This window comes from Lissotriton vulgaris, unplaced genomic scaffold (assembly GCF_964263255.1).
Source record: "Lissotriton vulgaris unplaced genomic scaffold, aLisVul1.2 SCAFFOLD_912, whole genome shotgun sequence".
Lineage (NCBI taxonomy): Eukaryota > Metazoa > Chordata > Amphibia > Caudata > Salamandridae > Lissotriton > Lissotriton vulgaris.
In genome coordinates, this window is record NW_028247922.1 from 98,165 (window position 1) to 118,015 (window position 19,851).

General features: G+C 41.1%; 1 protein-coding gene across 1 annotated transcript in view; it reads left to right on the plus strand.

Annotated features, from left to right (window-relative positions):
• Window positions 1–19,851, plus strand: part of MBTPS1 (membrane bound transcription factor peptidase, site 1) — a gene marked incomplete at its 5' end in the record, with an annotated part of 218,955 nt that overhangs the window by 70,498 nt on the left and 128,606 nt on the right. The window contains 4 exons of the mRNA XM_086949849.1: window positions 1,919–2,035; window positions 10,276–10,343; window positions 13,641–13,743; window positions 14,772–14,923. Coding sequence (XP_086805975.1) covers window positions 1,919–2,035; window positions 10,276–10,343; window positions 13,641–13,743; window positions 14,772–14,923 — 440 coding nt within the window. The remainder of the gene's footprint in view (window positions 1–1,918; window positions 2,036–10,275; window positions 10,344–13,640; window positions 13,744–14,771; window positions 14,924–19,851) is intronic.

Here is a 19,851-nt window from a genome sequence, read left to right on the forward strand (position 1 = left end):
AACATGATTTTCACACATTGTATTTGTGCATTTTATAGTTTACCAGCAATTCCTGTGGCATTTCAATGAAAAATGTGCTGTCTGTAAATGACACACCATGCTTTAGTGATCTATTTGTAACGGGGCGCTCCAAAGTGCGCCCCAGCTGGCTGCGGACCTCGCCTTTACCTGTCTCCTGTTGGGGTGACTTGGCGATGTGACATTGATGGTAGCACCCCACTGAAAACAGCACCACCGAATAAAGTCCGTCTTAAGAATGTCTTTCTTTCCCCTACACTGTGGTTTCTCTCGGCTCTGAAGTGGGGCATTGAGGGGAGGAAAGGCACTGTTAGGGTTCACAACAAACTCAGTAGAGCACGAGGAGGAGGATGACGGCCGAGCGCTGCCGAGGTAAATAATGTTCGCCCAAACTGTCGAAAGTCAAGAGGACAGACAAGGTATTCTTTAAGAATGTGAGGATATAAAGCAGGAGTCCTAGAACCCTCGTTGCTGGGCCTCGTTTATTGCCTTATTAAAGTGCACGAGTCGCTGCTCTCCATTCTCAATGTGACGCTCTTGCTCGCACACTGTAGCTCTCACGCTCGCATGCTCTCAAACTTTTGCACCCTCGCTTTCTCTTTGCCAGAACTGAGCTGAGACCTCATCGGAGTTTTTTTAAACTTAAAAAAAAAAAAAGTTATTTGGAATCACGAGGAAGTTGGGATCGGGAGGCAGCAAGTGACAAAGAAAGCCTAGAGCCCACCCCCTTCATTTCCCAGGTCATCTCAGATTCTGGCAGAAGTGAGGAAGGCTCGGTCTCCTCGTGTATGTCACTCAGCATATGCGTGCGTGCCCTGGGATTTACAGACATACCAAAGCACAGCCCAAAATACAGTATTTGAACATTTATCTAGCGCTTACTGGTGTGGCCCAGTGTGTAGGTCTCGACTCTGAGCGCTTTTTAGCTATGTTTTGTGTGCTTTATTATAACTTACGCTAGGCTTTGGGCCAGCCCATTGCTTACCGCTGGTTGGCTTTCTTAGTTCATTTGCTTACTTATTATTCAGTGACTTTTCTCTTTTTGTATTTGTCCCTTCACTAGAGTATATATTGTTTACAATCTATTGGTTTGTATGAGTTTTATCCTTCCACTGCTTGCATTCTGGGAACTACTTTGTTTTTAAATTCCACGGGATTGCTTTGGAATTACTTGCTCTCTCCCTCGTGTACAGCTTCACCCGTCAAATCCTCACTCCCACACTCTTCCATCCCTTCCGCCACTACTCCCAGCCTTTTGTTTTAAAATGTTATTCTTTTAATCCCCTCCACCCACCCATTTTTTTTATTTACTGCACCAAAATTGAAACCCACCTTCTTGAAATTCTAAATTAAAACTTAGGAAAAAAATAAAATTACCCCATCATAATGCGTATGTGGCCATGTGTGGTGACGCATGCACATTTATGACATATGCGGCACCAGCTTTTAAACCAGCATTCTTTTGTGTTTTTGCTGATATTGAACAGCATCGATAAAAAGCATAGCACAGCCAAAAGGTCGGTTAGTTGTTGGGTTTGCTAATGCTTTTTAAATGTTTTTTTTTCTTTTTAAATAGAACTGCAGGCGTTGATCCTTGGCACACATCTACTCTCCTAAAGCCCTGTGATAGTGGAGGGATTTTTCAGAACATTTTATTTCAATTTGTGTATTTTCTATTTAAATCTGTGTGTATTTTCTTGCCATACCCTGAGAAAGGTGATATAACAGTAAGATAGTTGCATACTTGAGTACTATCAGTACTCTGTCCTGCACTGACTTCATTCACAAGAAATGAGCCCATCCTAATTCAAAAAAGTCGACACCCGTATTTATTTTACTTGCACAAGTTTATATTGCAGATTGGATTTTTTTTTTAAACGTATTGTTTTTTTATTTCTAGGTCTCCTACACATCCTGGTTCCTGGACGCCTTTAATTATGCCATATTAAAGAAGATTGATGTCTTGAACCTTAGTATCGGCGGACCAGACTTCATGGACCACCCCTTTGTTGATAAGGTTTGTACTCCTAGCTTCTCGTCAGGTAGTTCATTTAGCAGAGAATGGCTCTTTTTCACCTTCAAATACAGCTAGAAAGATGTTGACTTAAGTTTAAAAAAAAAGTATTTTCTTTTTTGTGCATTAGATTAGATGTAGAGGGCAATATTCTTTCAGTAGCTTTTTGAAGAGTGATATACCTTTTTAGGAGCTGACTGGAAAAATATGAGCTGAATAAGCAGTCGCTGCACAGCCGAACAAAGATTAGCTTTTTTGCAGTGAAGCATTTACAAGATACTGAAATCCTGGATGCTTCTCGTTTAAGGTCTATATTAGAAGTTCATGGTTCTGGATATCACCAGTGGGTTTACAGCCTCTCAAGATGGCGGGGGTCATAGTGATATGTCACCCCTTGACCTAATCAGGTCCTCTTTAGTGCAGTCCTTTAAATGTTATTTGAGTCTCCCAAAATCCCAGCCAGTATGGTACACTCTCTCTACAAATCTGCACTGACGTGGAAGGAGAAAGGCGACGAAGGCCGCCTCTGAATTCTCAGTACTGTCAAATGCTTATGTTTAAGTTTTACCCTTCGAAGTTCTTTAGCTATAGGAAATTGTGACATACATCGTAATTTATATATTGACGTATCTCTTATGAATAAGCTGTTTCAGCTGCAGGAGCATGTACATTTTACAGATTTTAAGGATGAAAGTACTTTTAGCTCCAACTTTGTCATTTTGCAACCAATGATACTGGACTAGACACTAATTTAAAAAACAGCTAAAGTGTGCAATCAGCACTTCAAGTGCAGAGCCCACTGTGCCCCATCTTTTTGGTTCCCCACCTATTTTTGCCAGTGCTTCGAATGTGCTTTGTGGGTTTCTGATTCTATTCTGTTCAGTTGTGGTTGCACTAATGTATGGGAGTTGTATATCTGGATTTTCTGATGCATCAGATGCATATTAGTGCGGTCCAGGTCTACTGCAACCTTTTTGCTTCACATTGACCTACATTCAGAATATCTTAAGCGCGAACATCCATCTGACTTCTGCTTATTTTTTCAGATTTGCTGTTTGCCAGAATTGTCAGTCATTGCTGACACAGACCTTCACCTGGGATGTCTGTAACAGATCAGCAATAGAACATTAAAAAACAGTAACTAGTTTGGCCTGTCCTGAATGGTTTACTGAACCAGCTACACTCACAAAATGTGTGAACATCGTATATAAAAATGTAGACTTACTATCGTAAAATACTAGATGAGCGGAAAACTGTGCATTTAGAAAATCTCTTAAACATGTTATGGTTTGTAAAGGTACATGCTAGGTCCCTAGCAGCGAGATCTACTTTGAACCTACCCTGTGCCAATGAAATAATGGTACAGTCCCTTAATATGTTTTGCAGCGTGAATTTTTTTCTGGAGTCACATGCTGTGCATTATTCCGCCATCTAGTGGTTGGTTCTGGAACTCTCCTCTTTTATAGTACTTTTGTCCTTTTCTCGATTTTGTTGTTGCAGTTGTTGGGCGGTGATGGTTCTCACCTATTGGTGATTGTTCCAGCCTCCCCAGAGAGCAGACGCATTCTGCCAAGTCCCCATGCATCGTCCTCATTTTCAGTTTTAAGTCTTGCTAGAGCCAGCGCATGCGCTGCTCTGCGAGACATTTAGTAGGTGCTTTAAAAAGTGCTGCCACAAGCTGCTTTGGCTGGCCTAACGCTTGCAGCCGCCATCTGCCTCCCTTCCAGCGCGATCACTTTCACTTTTTCGTGCTTATGTGAAACGTTCTTAATCATTTGTTCGTGGCGCCTTGTTTTTTGCAAATATAATTGTTCATACTTGAACATATGGCCTTTATGACCGGTTTTAAACGCATTATGCCTGATTTCAGAATAGTTTACTAGTATATTACCGTGTGATATACATTTGCGGGCGCACCCGCACCACTTTTGAATCCAGGCTTGTCTTGTTCTATTTAGCTTACACTGTAATTGAACTCTGTGATCAGTCCTTCCTTTGACTATTATTTTGGATATGAAATGTCGTCTTTGCCAGACGCCACACTGTCTAAGGAGTACTCTCCTTGGGATCAGAGCAGTATCAAGGTAAAATTAACCCCATCCGGGTTACTTCCTCGTGATATTACTTATTTGGTTTGGGAAGTTAATTTAGTTTGGTTCGCGTTTTTTTGTAATTATATGTGAAACGTTATTAATCGTTTTGTTCGTGGCTCCTTGGTTTTTGCAAATATAATTATTCATACTTGAACATATGGCCTTTAAGACCGGTTTTAAATGCATTATGCCTGATTTCAGAATAGTTTACTAGTACATTACAGTTGTGATATACATTTGCATTAATTGTTACGAAACCTATGATCTCAACATGGCTCTGAAGTTGACCAAGAAGAAAAGTGCGCTAAAAAAGGGATATACTAACAATATACTCCCAGTAGGAATAATGTTTATTGGAGCTTGATCTTTTTTAACTTTCACTGTGAAGTGACGTTTTCAATGTGTCTATGGCATCCGGTATTAACCCCATTACCGCGGTGTAGAATCTGCCGCAGTGTGGAGGTTTCCGTGCGCGGGCGGGGCCGCCTCGGCCAACGGACGTGCGTAGCACTCCGAAGGTAGTGCTCACGATGGCCGTTGGCCAACGCCAGCACGCAACGGGTTAAATTAAAATCCACTCTGTCTGCCTAACCTTTTAAATAAGAGATGGAGAAAAAAAAATCATGTTTTCTTAAAAATTCACTCACTCAAAAATATTTTACTTTTCAGGTGGGTGTATTACAAGATATTTTCCGTATACTTAATTTGTATGATAAAATGTGAAATCTAAATGATTTATAGTTTAATGTATGTAACCAAAGACCAACATTTTAGCACTCGCACTGTACTGAATAGCTGTTTTGGATTTCCAGTTATTTATGTATCACACATGTGGCAATTATTTTGTGCCTGACCTGCCCAGCACTCTTTGTTTGAGCTCCTGGAGACAGGGAAAAGGACAGGCCATAAAATATTGCGTGGTGTGGTATGTTCACACCTACAAGTTATAAAAATAAATATATGTTTGTCTGTACGTTCGGGCAACTTATTTAACTTCTCCACCCAACCCTCACCAATACCGTCAGGACACCATATTCACAGGCTTCCACTATCCTCGACATGAGGTCCAGCAGGATGCTCAGGCGGGCTAGAGCAGTGTCTAACAAGGCCTCCTTTTTAAAAGGCTCTGTTAAAGAACTTGCCTTCACTTCCACTGTTATGTGAATAAGCTGTGTAAGTTTCACGCTCGCTTAAACAGGAGCAAAACACATATTGACACTTGCGCACCCACTATGCAGATGGCAAGCAGACTGAATAATGGGAGGTTCTAGTTATCAGTGATTTGGCTGTGGCACTGTCTGTGAGCAATCGTAGCACTCTCTGAACCATTCCAGGCCCAGTTTCTCTTTCCAATACCTCCAGAAGTGTGAATCCAGTCACAATTGCTGCAATATCTACCTGTATTTACCAAAGTCACCCACCACGGCCTGTGTTAGTTTGTTTCTGGGTAATCCCATTTAACTCATTCTACTGACAAGCTGCAGCAATAAACCTTTTAGGTCTGGCTTAGGACAGTCTTGCTAGATTATCATAATCAAAAAATCTTAAATAAAAATCAATCTATACTTTTACCCACACACAGTGGAGCGTTTTCGGTTAGCCTGCTTCAGCCATTGGTCTGTTTATAGGTCTTGACAGACTCATGTAATATATATATTTTTTAAATCACAAATAAGTGCAATAAAAAATGGCCTTGGGTTAGTCCTCTTTCATTCATCTGTTCATCTGTCATTCACATTTTACTTCTGCCCACCACAGCCTACGTCATGGAGCTGTGAATCAGCCCACTTTATTCACTGGAAGTCTTGCTCAGAATGACAGCATTTCCATGTGCGCATATCAGACCATAAAAGCAGCATTTCTTTTTCTGCAGACCACTTACCTAAACAGCACACTGGGCTTAATTTTCCCTGTTACTCCCATCACTAGGTCATAAAAATAACTTGTTCTTGAGCAAGGGATTGAAAAAAAAATAGATCCACATAATGTACATGAAGAGAGTAGTAAGGGTTTTAAATTAAATTTAGCATCTCCACTGTAAAATATTCTGCTCAACCCTTATTAAGAGCCTACAGATCTACGGTGGTCCAGTATCCGATTTTCAGAGCTACAATGCGGGTACAAAGGAAACATCAATGCATGGATAAAACCAGTAGGCTATTGCTTATGGTATTTGTAAGAAATCAGGATCTCTAGTTGGCAGTGGCTTGCACCCTGTCCAAGTAGGGATCCTTATTCAAATCAGGGTAAGGGGGTTACACAGCTAAGATAAATTCCTCACCCCCTTGCTAGCTTGGCACGAGAAGTCAGGCTTATCTCAGGAAACCACACCACTTTACAAAAATAACCAATATTTATGTGAAAACAATAGAAATCCAACATACCCAAGTAAAGAGATGACTTTAAAAAAAATTCAAAATAGTTCAGTCCATAGGAAACTATGAATGCATCGCTTTTATCACAAAGTACCTGTTAATGCTTCAAAATCAAAGACCAAACAAGCATTGGCATAGCCAATAGGTCTTGCCTTTGGGACCTTACAAGTGTTTAGCTATGCAGCACTTGATGCTGTTGCACCAAGGATATTGTGCTGGATACCTAAACACTTATAAAGTCCCAAAGGCGAGACCTATTGGTTATGCCAATGCTTGTTTTTTTATGCTGCGAAGTCTGAATTCATCTTTGAAGCTCTCCAATCACCGAGGGGAAGAAGAGTAAACTGGATTTCGTCGAGGAAAACTGAGAAGATCATCACCATGAGGAAGTAAGGGATATTTTCCCAGAGATTCCACCGAGTTACACTGCAAAAAAAATCGCAGTCTGTGGAACTTGCGTCGAGTTCCACAGAAGGTGTGAGATGGAGAACACACCTTTCAGTTTCTGTCCGGAGTGCCACTATATGTTTTTCCAGAGGGACAACCACCAAGTGTGCAACCGCTGCCTTCTGAGAGACCACAAGATCGACACCTGCGAGCGTGCGCAGAGTTCAAACCAAAAACACAGAAGGCAAGAGAAAAACAAAGGCAGGCACACTACGCCATGCAGGAACATAAGGCAACAACTTCACTCCGAGATCTCGGACTATCTAGAAAAGAAGAAGATAACTCTGCTATAGAATCTAAAGGAGAGGGCTCTTACATTAAAAAAGTGATCATCGATGTTGAAAGGCAGCAAAAGAGACTGAAGCAGAAGCCCACAGGCTGAAAAAGATGGGAGCTTTGGACTCTAGACCAGATAAGACTACCCGGCACAAAAATCTCTTCGACCGAAGCAAGTTGCGTCCGAAAGATTGCCTTGGGTTCCCTGCAAAATATACCACTGGTGAAATAGATTCAGAGATAACACTGGCGTTTAAAGAAGATCGAGGTTGAGAAAAAGACCAGAAGACGACAGCCCAGTCAACAGCAGCCAAAACCTTGACTCCGAAGAAGAAATAGGTGACTAAGATCATCGTAGAAGAACACACCATCGAAATAGAGTGCAGGAAAGGACACCTCAAAGATGAAATGGCTGCAATCCTTCAAAAAAAGAAGGAATTTGATTTCTCCCTCCTGGGACATTTAAAGGAAGTCACTGAGGAGGAGAAAGACTCTGGAACCCCTTTGATGTCAGAACCACAAGAAGAAGAGGAATAAGAACTCTTCTATGACTAGGAGGACTCAGAGGAACAGGGCCGGTACCAGGATGTCGGAAGGCGCCAATTAAGATGCCATTGCCTTTCTCTTCAGATTCTTCATTGTTTGGATGAGGCAGTGGTGGTTTCATGGTTAGAGCTCAGAAAGTCATTGTGCTGCATCTCCTGAGGAGAACCTATTCCACAGAAGTAGTTCAGTTTTGTTTCAGAATTTTTGAGAGAACACTTTCATGTTCAGTGACAGCAGAACTGCAACATTATCCATGAGATAGGTGAAAGTGTGGTTCGGAAGCAACTTGCAGGTTGGGGGTGAAGAGTAGAGTAAACGTGCAAAAGAGAAGGAAGTTGTGGATGGATGGAAGAAAAACATGGAGGGTGGGGTTGGGAAAGAGAATCAATGGGTGAGAGAGGAGGTGGGCTTGGTGGGGGAAGCAACACAGGGTGGGTGTGGGAAGGAGAAGGAACATGAGACAGCAGCTTGTGTCTTTTGTAACAAGACAGCCTTGCTGTCTGGTAGGCTCAACCTATAATAGTGGTTCTGGACATTTATTAGGCCAGGAAAAGTCCAGACACAATTTCAGCTTCATCTGCAATTGTATCCTATAACACCTAAAACCTCTACCCATCTCTTGCTTTACTGATATCCAATTAACTTAGTCTCTGGTCAACAGATACTAAATAGCTATATGTAGTTTTCATTCTCAGTGCATGCAAGGTGAGAAATTTCTGTTATGTACCTCATTCAAAAATTACCAGTTTCTTTTCTTCCCAGGCACCATGAACTTTCTACTTCCATTTCTGTGTTTGTTCTGGCTGTCTGCCTCTTGCACCACCACAACCCTTTTCAGTCATTTTCGTATCCACAGAACGTAGCCCATCAAGACTTGCCTGTGGCCAATAATGTGATGAGTGCTGTAGTCATCCAAAACCTGACTATTCTTACTTTATCCTAGTCTTCCATTCTTCACCTCTATCAAAGTAACTTGACTTGATAACTTACTCAAACAATAATATTGCATAATCTATCTTCCCACCAGTTGGGATAGCTCACAGCCCATATCTTGCATATTCACTATAATATTAAAATCTGTGCATGAGAACCTTGCACCCTTCAAAATCGACACCACTTTCCCACCCTCAGAACTCTTTACAGAAATGGAAAATCTTCTTCTAGCACTCTTACACTTCAACACCTTCCTGCTTGGCATAAGATCCACCACCATCCTCGGGTCATTTAAATCCATCTTTATACTGCAATTGCACCATATTAGAGATGCTGTTAGCTATCCTATCCCAGGATAGAAGACAGTGAGTGTGCGTCATAAATGTGTTATAAAGACCATGTCTAAACAGAAACTGAATGCGCTATATGGGTCTTCTAAAAATGAAAAGGACAAACTCTGACCAACATTTTATTACTGTTCTAGATTGAACAACCTTTTGATTAAAATGATCAGTGGTTCAATTTGATCTTGAACACGAATAAGAAGAATAGATTGGATAAGCCGTACATAGGAAAATTAGAAACATTGTAAATACTTTTCTCCTGACCCATAAAGTTGTAATGAGACTTAGTAGGAGTATGGGGGAATGGTTAAGGAATCGATACAGATAGCTAGTTATGAAAACATATTGCTTACTAGAAGGAAAAAAAGCATATTTTTCTAGGACTGAGAAGATAATTCATTGAAGCATCGGGATCATTTGTTTTCTATGATATGAAGGGTTGTCTCTCAAATGGATTGTGACTTTGTCCCCCCCTCTTTTTCCTCCAATGTATAGAGGTTTAGAAAGACAAAATAGTGATTCGCTTTCTGCCATTTGTTTGTGCGATATTAAACTCAATTGAATTTGAGGAAGACAAAGAGAAATATTTGATATTTGTTGTGTGAGATCCTATTTTCCACATTGCCTTTACTTAACTAATGCAAGAGCTTGGATAAAATTGATTGTATATTTGGTGTGTTTGTTCTGCTTCGAAAAAAGAATCACTACTGACAGTTGTTTAACAACTAGCTTTCTGAAGTTTGGTGTTCTTGTCCTAGAGATGGAGGGTCACCAGGTGTCAGATGCTTGTAGAATGTGCGCTGATCACCGATATTCCGACAAGTAGTTTCTGCAGCATGTGAAGTCTCTGACATTCTAATTAATAATGTAGTTATCTTAATTTAAGGTGACTGTGTGCTTCCCAGAGAGATGGCTTATAACTTCTATTTTGCTCTACCATATACTTTCCTCCATCAGAGCTTTACATACCTGCCTAAAGATGTGAATGTGGCCTACAGCCTCTCAGCAAAACTTATTTTGCCAATAAAAGATGCCTTGTTTATGCAGAGGGAAACTGCTGTTGCTGTAAATTCGTGTTTGGATGAAGTTGTGTAGACCCTGCCTTTACTTCAGCTTATAACTGCTAGAAAGCAAAAGCTCTGAAATAGCAGCAGAAAAAATTCCGAAAGGCATGAATTAGACCCTTATTTCACCTACTAATGATAACGTGATTATTTTATTACCTGCAGGTGTGGGAGCTGACTGCTAACAATGTCATCATGGTGTCTGCCATTGGCAACGATGGTCCGTTATATGGGTAAGAAGTAATCTTTCAATTATGCATGGAAAGTGAGCGTTTGTTTTGAAGTTTGTAACAATCTAGACATCCCTGAATTATTTATAAACATAAATGCAGTGCACTTGTAAGACCACTGCAAAAGATTAGAACGCCCATATTTTATGCTGAAGTGACATCATGTGGAACAATATAAATTTAATTTGTTCGTTTCAGTTTGTTTTATTTATTTATTATAATTCCTATGTAACAGCTCAATCATATTACACTAAAAATTCAGTGTCTGTGACATTGTACTCTTAATTTGGTAGCAATGTGCACCTTTCTTTTCAAAATGTTTGTCAAAGAGTATTCTCATTGAAGTGTCAGCTTGAATGTGTTTCTGTCTGAGCAGTGACCTTTTAAAATCCTGTGGCCATCTTATCGATTATCACCCTGTAATAAGCAAAAGCAACAGTGAAATCTGTTCACACCAAGAGCACGATCAAGCCTAGTTCCTATTTTCTCCTGCCTGATGCAAAATCTGCGTTAGCAACATTATAAATTGAATTAACTGTTTATTAAATATTTACATGACATTTGAATTTATTATGCTTAAAATGCCCAGGAATGACGTTGAGCGCTTATTAGGATGATATCTTGCAGAACGAATAGTGATCTGCAATGGAAATGTTTGAGAAAATGTACTTCTGTTTCGAGAACTTTTTAGCATCATGATATGGATAATTTAGGATGCTGTCACACATTATTATTTTCTATTTAATAAGCTATTTAAAATGTCCATGAACTGAAAATAAATTGTTTATCGTGATCTCAAAAAGAAATTTTCAATATCTTTAGTTCCATTGCATAGTTATTATTTGACTTATTACTTGGTGCTGTCGTAGCATTTGCTTTGCATAATTCATGAATTTGCTCACTTATAATCAAGTTAGCTCAATTGGTTGGCGCTCCTTGCAAGAACTTCTAAAAAAGTTTTAGTTAATTGGGTAAAAATAGTACTATGAAATGCGGTAGTCAACTCTTCATTATTCTGCTTTTTCGTATATGTTTGCATCCAAAAACACATCATTTAGATGATTGTAAATTGCCCTGCTCGGGTATATGCTTGAGCCCTGTAACGGTGCATTAGACATTCTGTACTGATGTTTCTTGCGCCCTTCTACGTAGAATGTCAAGATTTGTTACATCAGTAAGTACCGTTGATAGTCAGAATTCAGAGAGGCCAAACATCAGCTGTTGGTGGTTTACCTGCCAGCTTATAACTTGTGATTTGCATTACTCCGTCAAATTATTCCTTGCAATGGTGTTCATAGGCGAGGAACATACGAACGAGTCCGGGTGCAGACCACTCTCTCACCTGAGTCCAGTCCTTCTTTGTCTAGGGTTGGTCGATTTGACTTGGGTAGGAGTAAAATTATTTGATTAGCATAATTTACAGAAGCAAGGAAACCAACGACAAGATGGTAATGGATCAACAAGTTGCACCTCATATATTGAGCTATTTAGTGGGCATATTTTTTAGGCAAGAACCACAGTATGTGTGATAGGTCAAATATTGGTGCCACTCAGGGTAATATCACACCCTACCTTCTGAGGTGTTTTTACAAAGGGAACCTTTGTATTTACCAGTTTACGAGAGATGTACCCCGGTACGCCCCATTAACATATATTAAATCCGTTATCGACAATATTTCGTCTTCATAATGAAAAGTTTAATTATTTTCACAGGTGTAAACCAACAGAAAGAAAGAGTTGATGTACAGAAATAAAGAACTGTTTAGTTGTAAACTTTTCTTTAACAGTTTCTAGCAATTCAGTTTGTGAACAAGATACAATTGTTACAGGTTGTTGTTTTCCAATTCCGTTCAAAGTAAATATGTTCAGTGATGATGGAGAACAGTCGACACGTGTTTCATCACAGATGTGACTTTTTAAAGGCTTCGAAAGTATTACTTCGACGGCGACTGATTTACAGACGCCTTACTGAGACGGTCCGTTCTTCAACACAATTATAACTAATCCAAATTCAATTCTTGTGGACATTACTGAATGAGTGGGGCTGACACGCTTCCACTATTATTGAGTGCGGTACTTACGATACTTCAAAATTACTTAGAAGAATTATACTTTTAAGATACTATTACTGCTAAAACTCATTTTAATAACTTTTATCAAGAAATTTTTTGGACGACTTCAATCTTCCACTGCATTACAGTCCACATTGGCAACGTTTTGGTACACCGAAACGACTGTCTCGGAGCCTTCGAAAAAGTCACATCTGGGACAAAAAATGTGGCTGCTGTTCTCCATCATCACTGAACATATTTACTTTGAACTGAATTGGAAAACAACAAACTGTAATAATTGAATCTTGTTCACAAACTGCATTGCAAGAAACTGTTAAAGAAAAGTTTTCAACAAAACAGTTATTTATTTCTGTACATCAACATTTTCTTTCTGTTGGTTTACACCTGTGAAAATAATTAAGCTTATCTTTATGAAGGCAAAATATTGCTGATAACAGATTTTATATGTAAATGTGGAGTACCGGGGACATCGTTCGTAAACTTATAATTTACAAAAGGCAGAGTTCAAAGGTAAAGAAGATGAAAGGAATTTTTTTCCAAAAAGAAACCCCAAACACAATGTTACTTAAAGTGACAGTAAGAAATGAAAGACTTCTGAAAAGTTGTTCCTATGTATTGAAGTTATAAAGAAAGAATGTTGAAAAGTTTAGTCTAAATTCTAATTGAAGCTTAAGAATCACATGGGTTGCCGTCTTTATATTGACACAGTAATTACGCACGAAAGTACTACAAGTTTTAGTTGGTCTGGTCCATTCCTCGGCCTGCTTCAAAATCAACTCTCCTATCCTAAACTTTATGGATGGTAGGTGGTTGGAGTGATGGCTGGAAGGTCTCTGTGTGTGTGTTCTGTATATGAGTACACAGAGCGAGAGACAGTCCATGTTAAGCAGTAGAACCCAAGCATTCACTTTTCATGCAAGTAATAGTGGTCTTGCCACACACGTTTACTTAGAAAAACAACTTAAGAATGAACACACTACTGTGTTCAATAGGCAAGCCTTTTCGTTTGTAATGCTTGTTCCTTGATGGGAAACCAACATGCTCACCATTGGGCCAAGAGCAATTTATATATGCTGTGTCCAGTAAGCAGAAACTGAGCAAAACTGTTAACGAGTGTTGTAGAAATGAACCAACATATTTTAGGAGTGTTGTGTGAAATAGATTTAGCAAGAGTGGTATACTGGACCACTTGGTGTTTCTCTGACATTTATCAAACTTATTGTTTTAGTACTCTCAACAACCCTGCTGACCAAATGGATGTGATTGGAGTTGGTGGCATAGACTTTGAAGATAATATTGCACGCTTCTCCTCTCGAGGGATGACAACGTGGGTAAGTTTTGTGTCCAGAGCTTCACACCTCTAGTCCTGCCATGCTTGAGATTCAGGTGATGCTGAACTAACCTGTCCCAGGAAATACCTCGCGGAAGTTAGTCCCTTGGATCTCACCTGCATTTCAGGGCAGTGTGGATCTGAAAATGTAGAAGCATATATGGGTTTGTTTATTTTGTATTATTTGAAGGGTACTGCATTGAGGCCACTTCATGGTGCAGCAGTAAGAATGGGCTTGAAATAGACATTGAACAAACACATTACTAGAATGCTAGTATTCCAGTCCCATGCATACTTGGAACAAGACGGGTGTGCTTATATGTATTTTATTACAATTATGTACATTCACATTGTTCTGATGTGCACTTTTCGGCCTCTGTGGAAGCCTATTGGTGAGGACTTAGTTGCACTATTTTTGAATGACTTTTTCTGATCTTGAGATATTTTGCACTAAGGTTAGGGTTGTTATGTTGGATAAGCTGATGTAGAAGGTTGCTACAACTGAGCTAGGAACCAAGAGATAGCCACCTTATGAGAACCACAACCGCTTATGGTAGGAATTTGCTCATTAAGAATCTTTTGGCTTCCAGTTTGAAAGCCGTCGTCAAGACGAGTCTGCTTACATCCGGAGGAAGAGTTCCATATTTTAGGGGCAGCACCAGAGAAGGCTCGGTGACAAGTTCTGTTTTTGCTAAGGATGATAGGTTTCAGGAGGAGAGTAGAGGCGCTTCTGGAAGCCCTCACCCGCAAGATAATTCAAGTTTTTGCGCTAGATAAGTGGGAGTATTGTAGTGCAGGGCTTTGTGCGTCAAGATTGCAATCTTTAGCTGGATTTGTGCTTCAAAGGGTAGCCAGTTGAGAGGTTTAAGGACTGGGGAGATGTGCTCATTTTGTTTGAAGCCTATAATCAGTCTTGCTGCAGAGTTCAGCGAGTCCCTAAGTGGAGCCAAGGCGTATTTAGGAAGGCCACACATTTAACAATGTCACTCTTGCTGTTGGCAGTTTATATATGTGACTGGTTTCTTTTAGGAACTTCCTGGGGGCTATGGCCGGATGAAGCCTGACATTGTCACCTATGGGTCGGGTGTCAGAGGTTCTGGCATGAAGGACGGTTGCCGCTCTCTCTCTGGGACCAGTGTGGCGTCTCCTGTTGTGGCTGGTGCTGTCACTTTGCTAGTCAGGTGAGCAATGACTATGTAGATCTACTGTAGGTCGTGAACCAGGCTTCCTGTGCTTGACTTCCTGATTAATTTGAAGACTAGAATCACAAGGTTAAAGTGTTTGTTTTCTCAGAGGGTAGGCTGCTTGAAGACTATTAGCATTCAAGGTACTGAAGTATATGGAAGTCTATACATATTTATATATTTCACATTTTCTTGCTTTTTTGAAAATTAACAATAATAATTGCATATTCTGTTCGTGTTAAACTGTGAAAAATATAGGTTTATAACTAGTGTCCATGTGAACTTTACTGTTCACATACACTTATGCCATGGCCTGTTATGCACACACAAGACAGATCATGCATCCCTTTTATTTGTAATGGTCTGATCATTTATATTTTAAATCTGTTTGTTAATTTGTCCAAGTTAGTAATCATCAGACCCATAAAACTATGCTTAATTGGCATCTATTACTGTTCAACAATATTTGACACCATCAAATTTGCACAGAATGGGCAACTTAAGTTTTTTTATTGTATCTTTAGGTTACTCCATTTTGGAGTTCTATCTATGCATGTTGCTCTCTGCAGCAGTTGATATCTCTTGGGACTGTGCAAACAAAAGGGAGAGGCTTGATTCGTATTAGTGTCACATACTTAACGTTGGGGGGGCTCAAAGGCACTCGCTCACTCTTTTTTTTTTTTTTTACTCTGTTTTGTTTTTCTCTCTTTGTGTTTTTCAGTATCTCTCCTTTTAGTTTTTATCTAGTATTCTCTATATGTGCACAGGCTATGGTGGCTTAGTTATTATTCTCTGTAAGGTGTGCTCTCTGTTAATGTTTTTCCTTTTTGGCAGACACTATTGGAAGAAGAGTGCTTATGTTGTCATTCCTTTTGGACAGATTGCATTTCCTTATTACTTTTTGTACAAAAAGCTTCTGATTATTCCATTTCTTGCACCAAGTTCCTGGTTAGGGCTACCATCCTACTTTTCAACTTGGATCAACAACCTGATTGAGTGTATGCCTTGTTAAAGGCCCTGAATTACTTTTATTCTTTCCTGAAGTTGTTTGATTATCTTCAGTGCCTGTGAGAGACAAATAGTTTATCCTGCAGGTGTTTTTTGGTTCTCTGTAGCTTCACACCAAATATCAGCCTTTTCCCCTATTTATTTTGACAACGATTACTATCTACAGAAATCATATGGAAGTCCAAATAGCATGCAAGTGACCCTTAAATGCTTATTCATTTACCAATTAAGATCAATTGTTAAATATATTGAAGTCTGCCTGTGATCATGGGTCATGGGGTTTGTCACAAATCTGCTCACATGCCTGGAACTACCAGTGGAATAACTAAAGTTTTTTTTCTGATGGATACTTATAATGCTCATTCCTTACATTTTGAATCTTCCCCAGACATATGACTGGATCAGGAAAACTCTGCAATATCACCATCAGACCAATACATGGCACACTAGTCCCCTGTCATGACTCTGTCCCACCTCCAGATTTGACAATACGGAGTGGCTTAGAGTGTCCAAACCAGCATGCTGATGACCATTCCTCTTTTTCCATACCATCAAGTTAATCCATAGCTCCGCTCCTAATGTTTTTAGAGGTTTTATTGAATTAAGACATCACTGGATAGTGTGCAGGGATGTCGTCACCTCAAATTGACAGATTGTAAGCTCTGCCATACATGCAGGAAATGTAATTTGGTCATGGACCCACATGTTTTATGCTTTTGGTAATCGCAACTCTTAGTCCTGAGACAGACGCTCCCTGATGCACACAAAGGCCATCAGAGAGCAGGAAGTCAAGCTGTTTAAAAGGATGGGTCAGTTCAAGTCATAAGGTTATTCTCTGTCACATTCTCAATTTTCAGGTCCGCACAGGTCAAAGTACGAAGACCTGTCCAAATGAAAACTTGTTAAAGCATGGTTTGTCACCCCCTGGACTGCTACTGCTATCGGGAGAAGTTGCATAGTTGGTGATCGAAGGGCTCAACTTGCCATACAACTGATGTGCCCCAAGTTCCCCGGATCATTTTGAGTACCCAGCAGAATAAGGCCTTCAATTAGGCCAGGCTGCAAATCTTTAAAATGGTTCTGTCTTATTCTGGTGCAAATTTGGCCTCCAGCTAAGCTCTGGCAGGAGGGGCCTTTACCGGTGCCAAATTACTCTGTTTAACCTCAGCCAAGTCATCTGCTGCCACCAGAATACGTCTCCATACCTTGTCAGTTGTTCTTGGTGTAGTCCAGTTTTGGAATCGGTCTTCACTCTACCAGCAGATTCATAGCGGTCTTCGGTGAGACTTTGCCCTGTGGCACAGTGTGAAATCACTGAGGTGCAGCTTGTGTTTGAGGATGAATCAACTCCCGCTCATCTGGCGTAAGTCACAATTACAGGAGATTGGAGGCTATTTTAGGTCGTGACATGTGTATTATGCAAGGCTCAAATATGTCCTACAATGGGGAGGATGTTGAGGAGGCTGACAACCTACACCCATCTCATTATGTTGATCTTAAACCTTAAGAATGCCAGCACCTGGGACTGACTTAAATGTGTCCATGCAATAGGGATATGTAGGCTGACAGCAGTGGAGGTGTCTCCCGTTACGATGCGCTAAAGGAGTGACTTATCATGGTCCCCACGAACTAAGGAACTACGAATCCACCTTCACGCAGCAAGACGTTGGAATTTATTAAGTCTACTACCCTAGCTATTGAACGTCATCTTGGACGTCGTTTTCTGTTCTATATTACCAGGATCAAGAGACCAAGATCTTAGGGATCGCGTCCCCTTGAAAACCTTGCATTTGGATTTATATTGCTTGTGTGACTCTAGAATTCTTTCACATCTGCACTGGAAAACAAGATTCGTGTGTGACCAACGCCACGACGTAATTTCCTTTGCCTTGAAAAAGTCTCCATGAGACGAAACACGTGTCGGCAGGACAAGCTGGAAATACCTTAATGTATATGAAATAAAGAATTTGAAGTCTAACATCTGGTCTGGATCCGTATTTTGAAAAACAACTTCTTGTCAATGAACTTCAATCTCATAACCTGTGAATGACAATAATAATCATCTGTAATATTACATAATTTTGAGAGTGCCTGATAGACCTGTTCTTCTCTTTGGTTTTAAATGTGTCCATGTTCTCCTCTATTGAGGAAAGTTCCTCCTTCATGCTGGTGGTCCGTATGACTGTGGACTTACAATTTCACAAAATGGATATTGGGGCAAACCCAATGACTCAAAGTTTGAACACCAGGCTGCCAACAGCTGAGCTGTTGCTACTGTTTAGCGAGATCCTAACTGAGACCCTTATGACTGTACAGTCCAGACCTCCTTTTGTTTGTCACCTGTGAGCCCCCCATTGCTCAGCCCCACAGGTTGGCTCCGTGGTACCTATCCTTTTTTTTTTTTTTTTTAAACCTTTTTATTAGTTGCGTTCAGCACAAAATAACATGACAGTGACAGCATCTGCAATCCAGTAAATCAATATTCATGGTACAATCAAGAGAGGGGTATCAGCTTCGCATGGTCCATTACAATATAGGCATAGTTTCATGTGTACATCAATGGGATGTCAGAATACAAGGATCTACCCCCCCTCCACAGTCAAGGGGGTAAGGAGGATGAAAATTCTCCCCCCCGTCCGTATTAAGGCATGAAGACAGGCCAGCAGGGGCGGCAGCAGCCCATTCCACCAACCCCCAATCGTCTGCGATCGGTCCAGTCAGCCGGTTATGTCAATATGTGCCGCATTGCCCCATACGTATCTCAAGTGTGTGCACCCATGCTAGGCAGCGCAGCTAATTTCTAGTGTAGGGATATTCGGGTACACCATAGAGCCAAGCCGTGCAGAACGGCCCCCCCTCTCAAGTGTCGACTGCAGCGATGAGCATGTGTGGCTATCAGTGTGTGTGTTTACCACCTTTATCCCAAGTAATGGATGGGTGAGAGGTCCCTCCCTCAAACAGTGTTACAAGGCCTTCGGGTGTTCCCAGTTCTCTCACCATCAGAGTTTTCCCAGCTGCCACGGCCACCCGTTGTATGTTAGGCAGTGTGAATGACCTCCCACCATGTGTGAAGTAGTATGGTGAATGCAATACACATCATCTATACGCTCATAGGCCCGGGACCGGCTCGTCATCTCCAGAGGAGTCGCTAAGTGTCGCCTGGGACAGCCAGTACACCTGCAAGGGAGACCAAAAATCGCTAGGCGTGCAACGGGCAGGCAACAGCTCCGCATAAACGCCGTGTTGGTCCTGGCAGTATGTGAGGTCGTCGAGCCATTCCTTAAATTTTGGCGCTCTCCCCCTCCCCCACCTGCAAGCTATTCTCCGCTTAGCGAGGAGCAACGCAATGTCAACAAATTTGCGGTCCGGCTTGGGCACATGTTTGGTATAACCTAGCAGCATCACTATTGGCTCCATGGGCAATGGGCCACCAATCATTATTTGGAGTGCGGCGTGTACCTGTTCCCAATACGTTTGTATGGCTCCACATTCCCAGGCCAGATGAAGGAAATCCGCGCCGCTCGCCCGGCATCTAGCACACCTATCATCCTCCGAGAGATGAAACCGAAGTTTCCTGACTGGAGTATAATAGTAGCGTTGCACAAACTTATAGTGAATAATTTTCAGCCGGCAGCTGGAGGAGACCCTAGCCGTGACCGAACAGCAATAGCTCCACTGCTCATCTGTGATTGCTGAGGGCAGCTCAGAGTCCCAGTTAGCCCGAGCCTTCGGCAGTATCATCGGGCGTTGCCCACGTATAGCGGCATACAGTTTAGACACTAAGTGCTTGCCATCTGATATGAGCATGACATGCAATGGTAGTACCGTCCCAGGTTCGTCCGGGAAGTTGGGGAGTATGTCCCGCATACCCTGCCGGAGTCTGAAGTAGTAAAACACCTCCATGGGTGTCGGAGGAG